Source organism: Pelophylax lessonae (genome assembly GCF_965119305.1).
Source record: "Pelophylax lessonae genome assembly, chromosome: 11".
In the NCBI taxonomy this organism is placed as follows: domain Eukaryota; kingdom Metazoa; phylum Chordata; class Amphibia; order Anura; family Ranidae; genus Pelophylax; species Pelophylax lessonae.
Window position 1 is genome coordinate 96,175,959 of NC_138778.1, and position 19,396 is coordinate 96,195,354.

The following is a 19,396-nucleotide window of genomic DNA, read 5'->3' on the forward strand; positions in this document are numbered from 1 at the left end:
TGCACTGTATACTAGGTGTAAGGACACGAGGTGTTCTACTTCAACAAGTCAAGCTTATAAACACGGATATTCTATATGTTGTAGTCCAGATTCACTATGTTGGTATTGGACTTTTCTAAGTTTGTGCACAAACTTTTTATACATTCACTGACTACACGTTTTGCATCTTTTTGATTTATTTTGGATTTATAAAAAATAATCGACACAGAAGCATTAAAGACATTATGTCCTCTTCATTTGTCAGCATGACCCTTTGGTAAGGTTGGGGAAAAAAAGGTCACTTAGAAGTGGAAGAAGCTATGATATGAAAATGTTGTGTTCGTTCAAAATGATTGACTTTTTAAACTTCTGTTTACCTTCTAATTAATATTCAAACATGGTTAGTAAAATGTACTTTCTAATGGCTGGAATACACGGGCCGAATATCGCCCGATCATTCGACCACCGACATGAAAAAGTGTTCGTTGGTCGAAAACGTTGCCAACATACACAGGCCGAATATCGCCCGACTGTTTGACCGCCGACCATCGAAACAGTGCATGCGTGATGATGTCCTACAGATTTTAAATGAACGACCTTAACACCAACGTATAGAATATTGTTCGTTCGCAAACGAGACGACAGAATTTTTCGTTTTTTTCAAACGGGATTTTTCGTTCACAATATCGATATCGGTCACTGATGGCTGGGCATTAACGAGTAGAATATCGGCCTATCCTTCGCTGAACGGAAATTTTCAGCCGATTTTCTTATCGTGTATTTCGGCCATAAGTATTGCATTTTCTTTTCAGAACTTGCCTTTCCTTGCTTTGAATTCCAAACCACAGCTTGGGTTAGATTTAGTTTTCTGTATTAACAACTTTAATTGTTTAAAAATCTTTCAGTTTTGGTTACAAACCATATGTTAAACCAAATCAGTATACAGTAAACCCCCGCTCCATCGCGGTTCAGTTTTTGCGGTCCCGGTATATTGCGTTTTTTTTCTGTAATGTTATTTTACTATATAAATCTTTGAAAATGAAATATTTTTGTGTTTTTCCATAGCTTTTGCTCGTGTCCCTTAGTATCTTTTATGTGTTTTAAATGAGTTTCTATTGTTTTAAAAGCATGTTTAAAGACCTCAAAATGCTTTTACACGTACAGTGACAGTAAAAAAAAACATGCCTACAGTGTATTTTAATAGTGTTTTTGTATTTCGCGGATTTTCACTTTTCGCGGGTGGGTCCGGAACGTAACCCCCACGATGGAAGGGGGTTTACTGTGTTTAGATTTCACATGTACAGCCTGCTGCCAGCAGCCTGTCAAGCTCAATGACAGGCTGAAATAAGCAGAGGCTGTATATGCACATATGAGTGGTACTTGCGTGCGTGGATGTATGCACATACGCTTACAGCCTCTGCATATTTCTGCTTGTCATAGTTCTTAACATGCTGCTTGCAGCAGGGCTGTACGCTGCACCTGTGGCTCCCTGTAAGAGGTTTACATCCATATGCTGTTCGCCTTCCCTGTGTCCCATCATGCCTGAGAATGCCAACTTGTAAGAAATAGTGGCAAAATGAGTTTGATTCATGTTCATTAATCATGGGCGTACTAGTGTTGTGTCTTTTTTTTTTTATTTATTTAACTAAATTCGAAAAATGTAGTTTCTTGCTACTTGTAAAATAGTTCATGAAAACCGATTTTTTAATGTTTCACTTTCTCCCCTTTGTCCAGTTTAAGGAGCAAATCATACATGAAACAGTAGTAAAAGTAACAGAAGTAATGAAGGACAGGCTGTCGCAGAGCCCAGATTGGATGTCAGACAGCAGTTCCTCTTCAGCACCGGAACCAGAACAGACCAGTTCTCTGGGCTCTCTGTATGACTGGCTTTTGACCTGCAGTAATTGCAAAAAGAGGATACTGGGCATTCGTTACAAGTGTAGGTAAGGTTGGTTCTGTATTTGGAGGCTATGTGGAAAGTTTGTCACTGTCTATATTACAAACAACCAAATGGAGAGACCGCAACACTCCCTACCTAGATCTGTAATCGCTGGGTAAGTATATCCAGGGATTATTTTCAGTGAGAACGCGGAGTATGCACCTCCAGAACCGGGTGTGCTAGAGGGTCTATTGTTGCTGTCTACTGGGAGATTTATTGTTGTAGACTGGATTTATCGTAGCTGGGGGAGGTCTATTGTTTCTGGGAGAACTATATTTGTCGGGAGGGATCTATTGTCGCTAGGGAGATCTATTTTTGCTGAGGGTTGTCTTTTGTTGCTGGTAGGGATTTATTTTTGCTGGGGGGGCTCTTTTTTTATTCGCGGCAGGGGGCCTATTTACTGCCATTCATTTGCAAATTACATACTATCTACTTGGCACCAAAAAAGGATGTTTGATCGTTGTTGAAGTTCAAACGGAGCATCAGAATAGGAAAAAAAGGGGATTTAAGTGATTTTGAATGTGGCATGGTTGTTGGTGCCGGACGGGCTGGTCTGAGTATTTAAAAAAATGCTGATCTACTGGGTTTTTTACGCACTACCATCTCTAGGGTTTACAGAGAATGGTCAGAAAAAGAGAAAATATCCCGTGAGCAGCATTTATGTGGACTAAAATGCCTTCTTGATGTCAGAGAAGACTGGGCAAACTGATTCGAGATGGTAGAAAGGCAACAGTAACTCAAATAACCACTCGATACAACCAAGTTATGCGGAATACCATCTATGAACGCACAACACATCGAACCTTGAAGCAGATGAGCTACAGCAGCAGAAGACTACATCGGGTGCCATTTCTGTCAGATAAGAACAGAAAACTAAGGCTACAGATTGCACAGACTCCCCAAAATTGGACAATAGAAGATTGGAAATATGTCTGATGAGTCTTGATTTCAGCTGTGAAATTCAGATGTTTGAGTCAGAAATTGGCGAAAACAACACGAAGGCATCGATCCACCCTGCCTTGTATCAATGGTTCAGGCTGTTGGTGTAATGGTGTGGGGAATATTTTTTATTGGCACACTTTGGGCCCCTTATTACCAGTTGAGCATCGTTTAAAGGCCACAGCCTACCTGAGTATTGTTGCTAACCATATCCATCCCTTTATGACTACAGTGTACCCATCTTCTGATGGCTCCTTCCAGCAGGATAATGCACCATGTCACAAAGCTCAAACCATCTCACTTTTCCGACAAGGAGTCGAAAAGGAGCTCTGAAGGTCCGGCAAGATACGCCGGACCTTCAGAGCGCATGCGCTGCTGGTGTCAGCGGCTGCATGCAGGGTGAAGATCTCCTAAACCGTGCAGGTTTAGGAGATATTAATTTTACCTACAGGTAAGCCTTATAGGCTTAGGCTCCATGTACACGGGACGTTAGAAAAAACGTCCTGCAAAGCTATTTCTGACGCCGGGAAAAAGCAGCTGTTAAACGTGCTTTCAGTAGCTTTTTCCATTTGCGTTATTGCACGTTTGGCCACGTTGCTTTTAGCAGCGTTTTTCTGCCTCCATTCAAAATCAATGGTTCCCTATGGGAGCCTATTGATTTGAATGGAAGTCGCACCGCAAGTCGGATCCGACTTGCGGCGCGACCTGCACTGTGAGAATCTTGAGGGGGAACTCCACGCCAAAAATGGGAAAAAAAACTGCGTGGGGTTCCCCCCCAGGTTCCAAACCAGGCCCTTCGGGTCCGGAATGGAATTTGAGGGTAGCCCCACGCCGAAAAAACGGCGTGGGGTCCCCCCCAAAATCCATACCAGACCCTTATCCGAGCATGCAGCCCGGCAGGCCAGGAAAGGGGAGGGGACGAGCGAGCGGCCCCACCCCCCCTGGACCACACCAGGCCACATGCCCTCAACATGGGGGGGTGTTGGTGCTTTGGGGCAGGGGGAGCTCTGCACCCCCCACCTCAAAGCACCCTGCCCCCATGTTGATGAGGACAAGGGCCTCATCCCCACAACCCTGGCCGGTGGTTGTAGGGGTCTGCGGGCAGGGGGCTGATCGGAATCTGGAAGCCCCCTTTAACAAGGGGGCCCCCCAGATCCCGGACCCCCTCCCTGTGTGAATGGGTATTGGGGTACACTGTACCCCTACCCATTCACCCCATAAAAGATAGTGTATGTAAATAATGATAGGAGACGTTTTGGAAAGTTTATTAAAAATCTTCATCCGGCTCTTCGGGGTCTTCTCCTCTCCGGGGGTCTTCTGCTCTTTTGCTGTCCGCCCTTCTGCTGTCCTCTCTTCTTGTCTTCTCCTCTCCGGGGGTCTTCTGCTGTCTTCTCTCCGTGGGGTCTTCTGCTCTTTTGCTGTCCGCCCTTCTGCTGTCCTCTCCTCTCGTGGGGTCTTCTGCTCTTTTGCTGTCCGCCCTTCTGATGTCCTCTCTTCTTGTCTTCTCCTCTCCGGTCTTCTGCTCTTGTGCTGTCGGCTGTCGGCTCTCCTTCTTCCTCCGGTCCTCCTCCGACGACGTCTCCAGCGATTATGCCGGCCTCTGGTCTCTGCAGCTTATTATATAGCCATTAGGGGCGTGGCCGCCAGATGACGTCATCGGGAGACCACGCCCCTTGTGTCACATGTGACGTCACATGTGACACAAGGGGCGTGGTCTCCCGATGACGTCATCTGGCGGCCACGCCCCTAATGGCTATATAATAAGCTGCAGAGACCAGAGGCCGGCATAATCGCTGGAGACGTCGTCGGAGGAGGACCGGAGGAAGAAGGAGAGCCGACAGCCGACAGCACAAGAGCAGAAGACCGGAGAGGAGAAGACAAGAAGAGAGGACATCAGAAGGGCGGACAGCAAAAGAGCAGAAGACCCCACGAGAGAAGACAGCAGAAGACCCCCGGAGAGGAGAGGACAGCAGAAGGGCGGACAGCAAAAGAGCAGAAGACCCCACGGAGAGAAGACAGCAGAAGACCCCCGGAGAGGAGAAGACAAGAAGAGAGGACAGCAGAAGGGCGGACAGCAAAAGAGCAGAAGACCCCCGGAGAGGAGAAGACCCCGAAGAGCCGGATGAAGATTTTTAATAAACTTTCCAAAACGTCTCCTGTCATTATTTACATACACTATCTTTTATGGGGTGAATGGGTAGGGGTACAGTGTACCCCAATACCCATTCACACAGGGAGGGGGTCCGGGATCTGGGGGGCCCCCTTGTTAAAGGGGGCTTCCAGATTCCGATCAGCCCCCTGCCCGCAGACCCCCACGACCACCGGCCAGGGTTGTGGGGATGAGGCCCTTGTCCTCATCAACATGGGGGCAGGGTGCTTTGAGGTGGGGGGTGCAGAGCTCCCCCTGCCCCAAAGCACCAACACCCCCCCATGTTGAGGGCATGTGGCCTGGTGTGGTCCAGGGGGGGTGGGGCCGCTCGCTCGTCCCCTCCCCTTTCCTGGCCTGCCGGGCTGCATGCTCGGATAAGGGTCTGGTATGGATTTTGGGGGGGACCCCACGCTGTTTTTTCGGCGTGGGGCTACCCTCAAATTCCATTCCGGACCCGAAGGGCCTGGTTTGGAACCTGGGGGGGAACCCCACGCAGTTTTTTTTCCCATTTTTGGCGTGGAGTTCCCCCTCAAGATTCTCACAGTGCAGGTCGTGCCGCAAGTCGGATCCGACTTGCGGTGCGACTTCCATTCAAATCAATAGGCTCCCATAGGGAACCATTGATTTTGAATGGAAGAAAAAAAACGTATAACGTGGCTGAACGTAGGTTCATCACGTTCAGTCACGTTTAGTCACGTTCGGCAGCGTTTCTGCGTTTGGAAACACACGTTCGAACGCAATATAATTGCGTTCTAAAAAAAGTCCCTGAACGCAACTGCCTGCAAATGACTGTAAACTACCATGTGTACATGGACAGATAAGATAACATGGAGCTGCGTTCAGGGACTTCTGAAAAAAACGCCCAACTGCTCCTAAACGGCCATTTCCAGCGTCCCGTGTACATGGAGCCTTACCTGTAGGTAAAAGTTAAAAAGCGGAGTATACTACCGCTTTAAAGGGTATCTAAAGTTAATGTAAAATCATAAATTAATTTCTAGATTGTATTTAAATTATTTCCAACCTAGTAATATTCATCTGAATGATCAAGTCTGTAAACTAAATTTGTGAAGATTCCCAAACAATTTCTTTCTTGAATTCTGTGACATAGTTACATAGTTAGTCTGGTTGAAAAAAAGACACAAGTCTATCCAGTTCATCTAATAAAAGGGGAAAAAAAAACAATTTACAATCCCATATACACAATCCTATACTCAGTTGATCCAGAGGAAGGCAAAAAAAGCCCAGCAAAGCATGATCCGATTTGCTACAGCAGGGGAAAAAATTCCTTCCTGATCTCACGAGAGGCAATCGGATATTCCCTGGATCAACTTTACCTATAAATAATAATATCCAGGTATATAACGTACATTTAGGAAATAATCCAGGCCTTTTTGTTTTTTTGTTTTTTTTTAAATCTACTAAGCTGGACAGAACCAGCGCTTGAGGGAGTCTATTCCCCATTTTCACAGCTCTTACTGTGAAGAAGCCTTTTTATATTTTGGAGATTAACTCTCCTTTCGTCCAGATGTAAAGGTGCCCCCTTGTCCTCTGTGATGACCTTAAATTGAACAACTCAACACCAAGTTAACTATATGGACCCCTTATGTATTTATACATGTTGATCATATCCCCCCTTAATCTCCTCTTCTTAAGAGAGAATAAATTCAGTTCCTCTAATCTTTTCTCATAGCTAAGCTCCTCTATGCCTCTTATCAGTTTGGTTGCTATTCTCTGCACTTTCTCCAGTTCCCCGATATCCTTTTGAGAACTGGTGCCCAAAACTGAACTGCATATTCCAGATGAGGTCTTAATAATTTGTACAGGGGCAAAAGTATCTCTGGAGTACATGCCTCTGTTAATACATGACCTGTGAGTAGGCACTGCTGTGTCACACATTTTTACATAGCCTGCCTTCTGAACTACAGAATTGCTGAGAGGAGGGATTTCAGAAGGTGGAGTCAGTACAGTAATCACTGTTTGCAGGCAGCAACGTACCCTGGGATATGTAGGGGAACCCAGAAAGTTTTGGAAAGAGATCACCAGCAGACAGGCAGAACTCAAAACATGAAGGTAGATTTTGTAAGCAAGCTTATACTGGATTGTCAAAAAGAACTATTGTTTGCATTATTCTCACATTGCTGAAGTTATAAAATGAAAGTGTAGCAGATGGAGAAGGCCTAGCTGGTGGTGTTCAGACTGCCTGGAGTTGAGGGGTAGTGTGTGGGTTTTATGAGGGTAAACATGGTAAGGTCAAGCCTGGGTGTGAGAGATGGGAGAGTAAGAGTGCTGGGCCGGGATAAGGGGGTTTGGGGAAATCTCATTCTTCTTTTCCAATTTCCCCTTTCCCTATTCCCATGGGTCAAGCTCTTATTGGTTATTATTGTTGTGGTTGCTAGTATTCTAGAGAATTCCGACAAATCTGCAAAATTCAGCCAGCAGGCCAAGGTTTTACAGAATTTGGTGGGGGTCTCTCTGTCCTGATGAACTAGGTCCTCCATTTCGGCAGTTTTCTTAACCTGTTCCCGACCGCCCGCCGCAGTTATCCATGTATGGCGCTCGCGAGCCTGAGGCTAGGGGGCGCTCGTCAGCGGGGAAGCCGATGCAGCGGGCAGGCGGCTCCGATTTAAACACAGCTGACCGTTCTTCTCCTTGGAATGATCATAGAGCCCATGTGATCCTTCTATATAGGATCACATGTCTCTATGGTCATTTCAGAAGCCACGCCCCCCCCAGTTAGAATCACTCCCCTAGGGTCACATTTAACCCCTTGATCACCCACAAAGTTAACCCCTTCCCTGCCAGTGTCATTATTACAGTAACAGTGCATATTTTTAGCAGTGATTACTGTAGTAATGTCACTGGTCCCCCCAAAAGTGTAAAAAATGTCAGTCAGGGGTCCGATCTGTCCGCCGCAATGTCACCGTCTCGCAAAATATTGCAGATCACCGTCGTTACTAGTAAAAAAAAAAAACAATAAAATGACTTTCCCGTAGTTAGTAGACACAATAACTTTTTCGCAAACCAATCAAACGACGCTTATTGCGACTTTTTTTTTTTTATATGTAGCAGAAAACAAATCGGCCTAATGATATATTAAAAAATGTTGAGAATGTCATATAGCAGAATGTGAAAAATATTATTATTTTTTTTTTTTTTTTTTAAATTGTCGCTCTTTTTTTGTTTATAGCACAAAAAATAAAGATCGCACAAGTGATCAAATACCATCAAAAGAAAGCTCTTTGTGGGAAAAAAAGTCATCAATTTTATTTGGGTACAGCGTCGCACGACTGCGCAATTGTCCGTTAAATTTACGCAGTGCCAAATCGCAAAATAGGGCCTGGTCAGGAAGGGGGCAAATCCTTCCGGTCTTAAAGTTGTTTAAAGGAGTTGCAAAGACAAGGTTTTTTTTATCTTAAAGCATTCTATGCATTAGGATTAAAAGCCTTCTGTTTGTAGCAGCCACCCCAGCACCTCTTAATACTTACCTGAGCTCCATCTCTATCCAGCGATGTCCACGAGTCCCTCGGCCGCCTTGGACTCTCTCTCTCCTGATTGACTGAAACACAGCAGCAGCGCCATTGACTCCCACTGCTGTTAATCAAAGTTAGTTAGCCAATCCGTGTCTGAATGGACACACAGAGCTGCAGCTCAACTCAAGGGTTGTATTACAGTGCCTTAAAGTATTCATACCCCTTGAAATGTTCTAAATTTTGTCATTTTATAACCAAAAACATAAATATATTTTATTGGAATTTTATGTGATAGACCAACATAAACTGGCACATAATTGTGAAGTGGAAGAAAAATTAATAAATGGTTTTCAAAATTTTTTTACAAATAAATATATGACAAGTGTGGCATGCATTTGCATTCACCGCCCCCCCTGCAATAACAGCTGCAAGTCTTTTTGTGTAAGTCTCTACCAGCTTTGCACATCTAGTTTGAGACATTTTTGCCCATTCTTCTTTGCAAAATTGCTCAAGCTCTGTCAGATTGGATGGAGAACATCTGTGAACAGCAATTTTCAAGTCTTGCCACAGATTCTCAATTGGATTTAGGTGTGGACTTTGACTGGGCCATTCTAACACAAGAATTTGCTTTGATCTAAACCATTCTATTGTAACTCTAGCTGTATATTTAGGGTCGTTGTCTTGCTGGAAGGTGAACCTCAGCCCCAGTCTTGAGTCTTTTGCAGACTCTAACAGGTTTTCTTCTAAGATTGCCCTGTATTTGGCTCCATCCATCTTCCCATAAACTCTGACCAGCTTCCCTGTTCCTGCTGAAGAAAAGCATCCCCACAACATGATGCTGCCACCACCATGTTTTACGGTGGAGATGGTGTGTTTAGGGTGATGTGCAGTGTTAGTTTTCTGCCACACATAGCGTTTTGCTTTTATGCCAAAAAGTTCAGTTTTGGTCTCATCTGACCAGAGCACCATCTTACGCATGTTTGCTGTGTCCCCCACATGGCTTCCCGCAGACTGCAAATGGGACTTGTTCCATAAAAGCCAGATTTGTTGAGTGCACGACTAATATTTGTCCTGTGGACAGATTCTATCATGTGAGCTGTGGATCTCTGCAGCTCCTCCAGAGTTACCATGGGCCTCTTGGCTGCTTCTCTGAATAATGCTGTCCTTACCCGGCCTGTCAGTTTAGGTAGACGCCCATGTCATAGTAGGTTTGCAGTTGTGCCATACTCTATATTTTCGTATCTTTAGTATATACCATACTTTATATTTTCGGATGATGGATCGAACAGCGCTTCATGGGATGTTAAAAGCTTGGGATATTTTTTTATAACCTAATCCTGCTTTAAACTTCTCCACAACTTTATCCCTGACTTGTCTGGTGTGTACCTTGGCCTTTATAATCCTGTTTGTTCACTAAGATTCTCTTACAAACCTCTCAGAGCTTCACAGAACAGCTGTATTTATATTGAGATTAAATTGCACACAAGTGGACTCTATTTACTAATTAGGTGACTTCTGAAGGGAATTGGTTCTACTAGATTTTAGTTAGGGGGTATCAGAGTAAAGGGGGCTAAATACAAATGCATGTCACACTTTTCAGATATTTATTTGTAAAAAAAATTGAAAGCCATTTATAACTTTCCTTCCACTTCACAAATATGTGCCACTTTGTGATGGTCTATTAAAATAAAATCCCCAAAAAATGCATTTACATTTTTGGTTGTAACATGACAAAATGTGGAAAATGTCAAGGGGTATGAATACTTTTTCAAGGCACTGTATTGGACAGTCCCACCAGATGTGAAATAATGAGCTGGGTTCCATGTTGCACCTCCAGCAGAGCAGTGAAGTTTATCTGAGGTTCTGTATCATCTTGAGTAGATTTTGAACCCTTTTTCTTGTGCGGGTACATTTGTCAAGTCTTTATGGATATGAGTTTAAACCTGCTCCCATTCCTCTGCCGAGAGGTCCAAAGAGAGGTCCCCTTCCCATTGTTGATTGGCCTTGTTAAGTTTGGCGTCGTAGTTGGAGAACATGAGTGTGTGCAGATCAGATATCAGATGTCTTTGGGATTCAGATGGTCTCTGCACCATATGGAGAGGGGTTTAGAGCAGGTCAGGAATTGTCTAATTTGCAGATAAGTGTAAAAAGGGAAGAATCGGCCTGGGAATCGGGAGGTTAAAGCGTTCTATGACGGAAGTACACATTTGTTAAAGAAGCTTTCAGCCCAGATTCGTGCCTCGGGTTTAGGGCTTTGAAGGACCAAATCCAAGAGACCGGGGGGAACTCCGGATCTTGTTTAATTGGGGTTAGAGGGCCTGGGGGGGAGGAAAGTTTCAGTTTCCCGCATGCTGCCTGAAAGACCTGGAGTGTGGTACAGATAAAGCAGTTACTACAACAGGTGTTTGTTTGTTTTTTTTCCTTTTGAGATAAGACCGCATTCACACTGAAGTGGCACGACGTCGGGGGTGACCTGTGAAGTCGCGTGCACCGCGACTTCGGTGCGACTTGCACGGACATCATATAATGAATGTCTATGCAAGTTGCTCTGAGGTCGCCACGAAGTAGTACAGGACCCTTTTTCTAAGTAAGAGCGACTTGTGTCGCTCCTATTAGAACGGGTCCTGTAGCACTGCATGGACCGCGATTTGTCAGGCTGGCAAGTCGCCTGACAAGTCGCGGTAGTGTGAATGGAGACTAAAGGTTTTGTTTGAATAAAAGCCTTTTTTTTTCCTGGGTTTCAGCACCAAAAAAAAAAAAAAAAAGCCAGTGGTAAATGGTTTATATCCCTCTAACTTTTGCTGGATAGCTTGGTCTGTTAAAGGAAGTTGAAAAATAACACATTTACTGTCTGGATCACCAGCTGAAAAAAGGAAAAAGCCTACAAAATGAAACTAATGCAGCCACCACATCTATGAACTGGTGAGCTGCACTATATTTTCTTTTTTAGGGTTATTACTGCTATACACAAGGAATTGCCTCTGTATGCCTGCTATTTCCCTTTTATTTTTGTGGATCTTGGAAGTGTCCCTTTGATCTGAGAACACAATCACCAGTATCCCAAAATTAGCAATGTATCCCTAAGTGCTTTAAGGTCTAAGTGCATAATCCTATGACAGTGATTTTTACCATTTCCTACTCTATAAAAAATAAACACAGGTTTTGGTTATACACACACTTTGATCCATAGTTTTGTTACAGCTGCAGAGATTTCTGCTTACAATTCATATAGTGGATTGGTTTTCTTCAAGGAAAAATGTAAAAAAAAGTAATAAAAGTACCTTTTACTCCCTAACAGCACCTGCCCATCATTTAGCATCTGTGAGTCATGTGAGGCTGGAGGATGTGACCATGATCCCAACCACTTGTTTTTGAAAATGAGGAGAGCATTGGAACCCAGTGCAGAAGAACCGCATCCACCTCTTACCTTCTCCATGGATCATGTCAAGTATGTCATGCTTGTCTTGTAATGGGTTTAGCATTGCAGTTGTGTTTATGTGCAGTCGCTGTTAATTTATTTTCCGTCTCAGATTACAGAAACAAATGCACAAGACATTCCTGAAAGCAGAGAAGCAACGTCTGCGAGCAGAAAAAAGGCAACGTAAAGCAGAAATGAAGGAGTTGGAGAAACAACTAAAACTCCATCGTAGATTCCATCGTTGGCATTCCTTAGAGTCCCCAAACCCACCAGCAGAGAACTCGCCAAGCAGTCCTCTTGTGTAAGAAATGAATTGACTCTTTAGAGATCTATTTCCTGAAACAAGGAAATAACTTGACTAATACTGTATACTGAAAGCCCTTATTGATCACAGCGATATCTTTTCAAAACAAATGTTTAAAATTTGTGTTACTGGCACATTAAAACACATGCTGGCTTCTCTAACAGTATCTCACAAGGACCTCAGTGGGGAGAAATATGAAGCCATGTAAGGATGTTATAGCCTGGCAATGGATTGTCCATTAAGCAGAATAAACGAGATAATGCTAAATTTTAAAACAATATACACGTTTTTATTACATCATTAAAATATAATGGATCAATAAGATCCTAAAAAGTCATAAACACATATCATTGCCTCATGACTGATTTTTAAATGTCATGTACATTTAAAATTTTGTTTGGATGTCTGTTAGCCTTGCTTCACCCATACCCAGTAGTATTAGACTCTTATTTTAACCGGTTGCCGACCGCCGCACGACTATATACTGCGGCGGTCAGCCCCGGCCAGGCAGAGTGACGTATCGGTACGTCACTCGCCTGTCACTGACTTGCGAGCCTATCGCGGGCGGGCGCGCGCCCGCCGAGGCGCGGGCGGGCGCGCGCCCGCCGAGGCGCGCGCCCGCCGCGGCTCGTTCACAGGCAAGTCAGTGCGTGTGACCGGCGGACTCGATGTCCGCCAGTCACACTGCGATCGCTCCTGTGAAGGGAGAAAGACAGAGCAGCTTGTGTAAACAAGCTGCCTGTCAGTTCTCCCTGTGTAAAAGTAAAGATCTGACCGTTCTACTGTGTAGAACGGTTGATCTTTGCTTTTACACCAATAGGAATGTCCCTACACAGTAGAAAGCACGCCCCTAGGACACACTTAACCCCTCCCTGTCCAATAAAGTTAACCCCTTCCCTGCCAGTGTCATTTTTGCAGTAACAGTGCATATGTATAGCACTGATTACTGCAGTAATGTCACTGGTAACCCCAAAAGTGTCAAAAATGTCAGTCAAGGGTCCGATCTGTCCGCCGCAATGTCGCAGTACCGAAAAAAAAATCGCAGATCGCCGCCATTACGCGTTAAAAAAAAAAACACCAAAAATGACAAAAATCTTTCTCTTTGTTAGTAAACGCGATAACTTTTGCGCAAACCAATCAAAATACGCTTTTTGCGATTTTTTTTTACCAAACATAGGTAGCATAAAACAAATTGGCCGAAAAATGTTAAAAAATTTTGATTTTTACTTTTTTTTTTGGGGAATTTCATATAAAAAAATGTGAAAAATATTGTTATTTTTGCAAAATTTACGCTCTTTTTTTGTTTATAGCGCGTGATCAAAAAATCGCACAGGTGATCAAATACCACCAAAAGAAAGCTCTGTTTGTGGGAAAAAAAGGACGTCAAATTCGTTTAGGTACAGCGTCGCACGACCGCGCAATTGTCCGTTAAAGTCACGCAGTAAAAAATCGCAAAAAAACCCCTGGTCCTTTAGCAGCCAAATCCTCCGGGGCTTAAGTGGTTAATAAAAATGACCTGTATAGACTTCTACTGTCATTATAGCTAGATACCCATTCCCCAAATTTTTTTTCAGGAATAATATCAATGTATCCAATTTATTATGCATACTTACAAATAAAGCAACAAATACATTTCTCTTGCATTCATTGACAGACACAGCTCTTCATCTTCTTGACCGTAGGGTTATTTTACCAAAAAGACAAAGAGTTCCAGGAGTAGGACACTAGGCAGAGAAAAAACTTGAACACGCCTATAGGGCAGTCTCTGGGGGTATAGCCCCACTTCCTGCTATAGGTATTTAGTTTTTTTCTGCCTAGTCAGGAGTAAGGACCTAGTTCTTTGCTGGGATTTCTGGCCCTAGTAATTCTTTCTTTTTACATGGAAGTTTTTTTCTTTTTATTATTTTGTTCCTGTGAGAGCTGCAATCAAGTGCTTGACTGGGCGACAAATTGGATAATATAGATCTTTAGGGTCCCCCCTGTCCAGTCAGTGAGCACTTGCAGACCGCAGCTCTGTGCTAGGTCGGCCGCGACATAGCCCCACTGGACGAGGGCTGGCCTGTGAGTTAAATGTCTCGTGAGAGCGCATACAAACTGGCTTCGACCTGAGTCACAGGTCCTCCTGGCTGACAGCACCCACATTACGATGGAGCGGTGTCCTGTCCGGAGCGGTGCCCACCATGTTCCTGGTATGGTAAGTAGCTGTCCCTCCCACTACCCCTGGAGGGTTTTGGGGTGGACGTGGGCCCCTCCCTGGGATGGTTAGACCCCATCCTTCTCCCCCCAGCCCCTCTTAAATATCGGTCACTGTCTTTGGGCCCCCTCATCCCCCCCTCCCTCTCTCCACCGGGTGCTGTTATGAGCTGGCTGTTAGCACATGCTCTTAAAGGGGGCTGGTTGAAGTTTCTGCTGACCGAGTTTTCCTGGAGCGCAACGGGGGGTTGAGCAATGTTCCCTGCCACCCTGGGGGTTGGTGAGTAGGGCAGGGATGTCCTCTGGGCTCCCCACGGTGGTTGTTGGGGGAGCAGGTGTTTTAACATCTGCGGGTACGCGCCTCATACGGCAAGATCTGGCCAAAATTTAGGCCACGGCTTTGCGGCCTACTCGCTGGAAACTGTGAGGCGGCTCCTGTGAGGGTGGCTGATCCCACTGCCTCCCGTTTGGCGATCCGCCTCTCTCCCCGCTGCCCCTACTAGGCCATATGGCCGAATCGGTCGCCACCATTGGGGGCGGCCTCGGTGTGTGTAGCTGAAGCCCCCACTCTTCTTTTGGGCATCTGCTGGCCTGAGGATCCATGCAATTGCGGCTGGGCCTTCACAAAAATTTAGGCCGTGGCTTGCGACCTGCTAGGCCATGTGGTCAGCTTGGCACCCCCCTTGGAAAGGGTAGTGCTGTGGGGGCGCTTAATTTTTTTTAATGACAGCCTTCCCGCCATTATTGTGTGGGACACCTGCCCTGCTTTAGTGAGGGTACCCTGCCTGTGCTTCCGCATCACGGCGGGCGGCCCCCTTTAGGGGGCTATGTCCTATTAGGTCCTCTATGGAGGGTTCGGAGGGTGACCCCCCTTGTTTTTTTGAGGGGTCCGATAGGTTGTCCATTGTGGGAACTTGGCCGACGTCCTCTTTGCGGAAGCGCAGTTGGCGGCCTCCCCTAAGTATATTTTTCGGGGTGACCTTAGTATAAAGCGACCCTACTGGGTCTGCGTCCACGCACCCTGAGTGCACAGATAGTGAGGATGATTCCTCTGCTCCTCTAGTCACGCTTAAATAGGCGCTGGTGGATGCACTGTTTGTGTTAGTGCCTGCAACTTTAAAAAAGGAGGTTGCGACTAATGCCGCATTGGAGGCACTGGTTTCTTTTGGCACCCACAGGCCCTCCAAAGCTGCAAGAGTGTTCTCTTTCCGCTTACCATGATAACATTGTCACAAAACAGTGGGGTTGTCCAAAATGCAGTCGTTGCTAAGCATTTTTGCTTGCGGTATTGTTATGAGGATTAGCTGCGTTACAGGTGGACGGTTCCATCTGTAATGGTCTTGCCGGTTTCGGGTCAAATTGAGCTACCTTCATTCCAGTTGAGGAGTCCCCGGCCTTTACAGGTCCAGCTAATAAGAGGGCGGAAGGCTCTGGCCCACCATATTTGGCTGTGGCTGGTTCAGCGATTAGAACGGTAATAACTATTGCCCTGGTGTCCCAAACTCTGACCGAGTGGTACTAAGCTTTTATGCCGGGACTTGGAGGAGAAGCAGCTCCCCCCTGCTTTGGTGGAGCTGGCCGATCAGTTAGTCCATAAGGTACAGTTTCTGTGACGCCTCTTTGGATGCCGCCCCCTGCTTTCTAGATGGTCTGTCTCAGCAGTGGTCCTGCGGCGTATTATCTGGCTGAAATGCTGGTCTGCGGACTAGGCTTCTAGGAATCTTCAGAAGTCTGCCCTGGTTCCGTCCACAACTCTAATCTATCTGGGTCTATCTCTGGACGCGTCCTCAGCCAGAGTGTTTCTTCCTCAGGAAAAACTTCAAAAGTTGCAGGAGACAATTTGGCTTTTGCTGACCAGCAGACAGTCGCCTCTTTGGACTTGCATGCACCTGTCCGGGTGGGGAGGCGTCCTTGGCACAGATTGTGCTCAGAGGGTTTGGTCTCAGGAAGAGTCCAGACTACTGATCAATGTACTGGAGCTCCGAGCGATCAGACTTTGTCCGGATCATTGGACAAGTCATCTCCAGGGGTGTCCGATGTGGATTCAATTGGACAATGCCACGGCCATGGCCTATGTCAATCACCAAGGGGGCACAAGGAGTGTCCTGGCGGCTCAGGAAGTAGCCGGCATTCTAAGGTGGGCAGAAAGATTTGTTCCAACCCTCTCTGCTGTGCACATTACAGGGGGGGGGGGTGGGGGGGAATTGGCAAGCAGACAATCTCAGTCCACAGGCGTTAGACCAGGGAGAATGGTCCCTTCATCCAGAGGTGTTTCATCAGTTGCGTCTCTGGTGGGGTACTTCAGAGGAGGATCTGTTGGAGGGTTCAGAAGTTTGTAGCACAGTCTCAGGATCCTCTAGACGTCGCTGCAGATGCTTTAGTGGCTCCTTGTAATCAGTATCATCTGATTTATGCCTTTCCTCCTCTCAAGCTTCTGCCGAGACTACTACGCAGGATTGAGGCAGAAGGAATTCCGATCATCCTAGTGTGGCTCCAGACTAGCCTCGCTGGTCTTGGCAAGCCGATCTGGTACGGCTGGTCTCCGATGCTCCTTGGAGACTCCCTCTCAGGGAAGAACTGCTGTCCAAGTGCCAATCTTCCTGCTTTACAGTCGCTGGCTTTGACGGCCTGGCCGTTTGAAAGCCAGGTGCAAGTTCTTTCTTATTTTGTATTTCAAAAAAACTCCAATAAAATTTGGTATAAAAAAAAAAAAGAAAGCCAGGTGATTCCTACGCTGTTAAAAGCTAGAAAATCTACTAGGAAGATTTACCATCGTACGTGGAAGACTTGCATTGCGTGATGTGAATCCCTCGGTGGCTCGGGTCTTGGCTTTCCTCTAACGAGAGGGGTTGGGCAGCGCCTGGCTTTGAATACCATCAAGGGCCAGGTCTCGGTCTTGGCGGTTTTCTTTCAACACCTGTTGGCCACACACTCCTTGGTGCGTACTTTTTCTCCAGGGTGTGGGATGCTTGGTTCCTCCAGTGCGGTCTCCATTGCCGCCGTGGGACCTCAATTTGCTGTTGTCAGTTCTCCAGAAGCCTTCGTTTGAAAATATTCGGGAGATTCCCCTGCTTACGTTGTCTCACAAAATGGCCTTTTTGGTGGCCATTACTTTGGCGCGCAGGGTGTCTGAACTGGCGGTGTTGTCTTGTCATTCACCTTACCTGGTGGTGGTTCACAGGGATAAGGTGGTTCTGCCTCCATGTCCATCGTTCCTTCAGGTAAAATCTGACAGCTGCAGCTATTTACACACAGGGAATCCTCTCTTCTCTCTGGAAAAGAGACAATTGAGAGGGGATATGATATAGTTAGTGAGGTTGAAAAAAGACACAAGTCCATCCAGTTCAACCCATGATGCGTGTGTGTTTGCTTTTAACCGTACATTGTGTACCCCTGTATGTTGTGGTCTTTAAGGTGTACATCTAATAGTTTTTTGAAACTATCTATGCTCCCCGCTGATACGACTGCTTGTGGAAGAGAATTCCACATCCTTACCGCTCTTACAGTGAAGAACCCCTTACGCACTTTAAGGTTAAACCGCCTTTCCTCAAGTTTTAGTGAGTGGCCACGTGTCTTATTGTATTCCCTTTCTCTGAATAGTTTGTTCCTTATGCTAGGGTCGCCAGTACAGTATTTGTACATTGATATCATATCCCCCCTCAATCGTCTCTTCTCCAGAGAGAATAGGTTCAGTGCTTGTAGTCTTTCCTCATAGCCGATGTCCTCCATTCCCCTAATTATTTTTGTTGCCCTCCTCTGGACTTTCTCCAGTTCCAGCACATCCTTCCTGCGGACCGGTGCCCAGAACTGGACAGCATACTCCAGATGTGGCCGGACCAGAGTCTTGTAGAGCGGGAGAATAATCTCTTTATTTCTGGAGTGAATCCCCCTTTTTATACATCCCAGTATTCTGTTGGCTTTGCTTGCGGCGGCTTGGCATTGCATGCCACTGCCAAGCCTGTTGTCTACCAGTACCCCCAAGTCCTTTTCCATCCTAGACTCACCCAGAGGTTCACCCCCTAGTGAATAGCTTGCTTTCTGGTTTCTGGCACCCAAGTGCATTACTTTACATTTTTCTACATTAAACCTCATCTGCCATGTGGTTGCCCACCCCGTTATTTTCTTCAGGTCTGCTTGCAAGATTTCCACATCCTGCATAGAAGATATTGGCATGCCTAATTTAGTATCATCTGCAAATACTGAGATTGTACTAGATATCCCCTCCTCTAGATCATTTATGAATAAATTAAACAGGATTGGTCCCAGGACAGAACCCTGGGGGACCCCACTTTCCACACCCGCCCAATCCGAGTACTACCCATTAATCACCACCCTCTGGACTCTCCCCTGGAGCCAGGTCTCTATCCAGGTACTCACCTTATGATCCATACCTACCTTCCTTAGTTTGTACAGTAAGCGTTTGTGAGGAACGGTGTCAAAGGCCTTTGCGAAGTCCAGATACACCACATCCACAGGCTTACCTTTATCTAGGTGGCAGCTCACTTCATCGTAGAAGGTTAACAGATTGGTTTGGCACGAACGATTTTTCATGAATCCATGCTGATTTCTACTTATAATACCATTTTCATTACTAAAGTCTTGTATGTGGTCCCTTATCATCCCCTCCAAAATTTTGCAGACTACTGATGTTAGGCTGACCGGCCTATAGTTACCCGGGATATATCTCGGCCCCTTTTTAAATATTGGTACCACGTTGGCTTTTTTCCAATCAGCTGGCACCATACCCGTCTGTAAACTATCCTTAAAGATCAAGAATAATGGTCTGGCAATCACCTGGCTGAGCTCATTAAGAACCCTCGGGTGCAAGCCATCCGGTCCCGGGGATTTATTTATGTTAAGTTTCTCTAGTTTAGCTCTAAGTCTATCCTCTGTTAGCCATGGCGGCACTTCCTGAGGTGTATTATTTAGTTCGGCCTTACAAGCGGGTTTCGTGTAGCCCCCCGATTCCTTTCCTCTCTGACTTTCATCTGAATGAAGACATGGT

At 45.7% G+C, this 19,396-nt stretch overlaps 1 protein-coding gene across 1 annotated transcript in view; it reads left to right on the forward strand.

Annotated features, from left to right (window-relative positions):
- The window catches only part of NBR1 (NBR1 autophagy cargo receptor), a 156,063-nt gene that overhangs the window by 80,427 nt on the left and 56,240 nt on the right, over window positions 1-19,396 (forward strand). Inside the window, exons 8-10 of the mRNA XM_082271980.1 lie at window positions 1,714-1,922; window positions 11,775-11,924; window positions 12,007-12,195. Coding sequence (XP_082128106.1) covers window positions 1,714-1,922; window positions 11,775-11,924; window positions 12,007-12,195 — 548 coding nt within the window. The remainder of the gene's footprint in view (window positions 1-1,713; window positions 1,923-11,774; window positions 11,925-12,006; window positions 12,196-19,396) is intronic.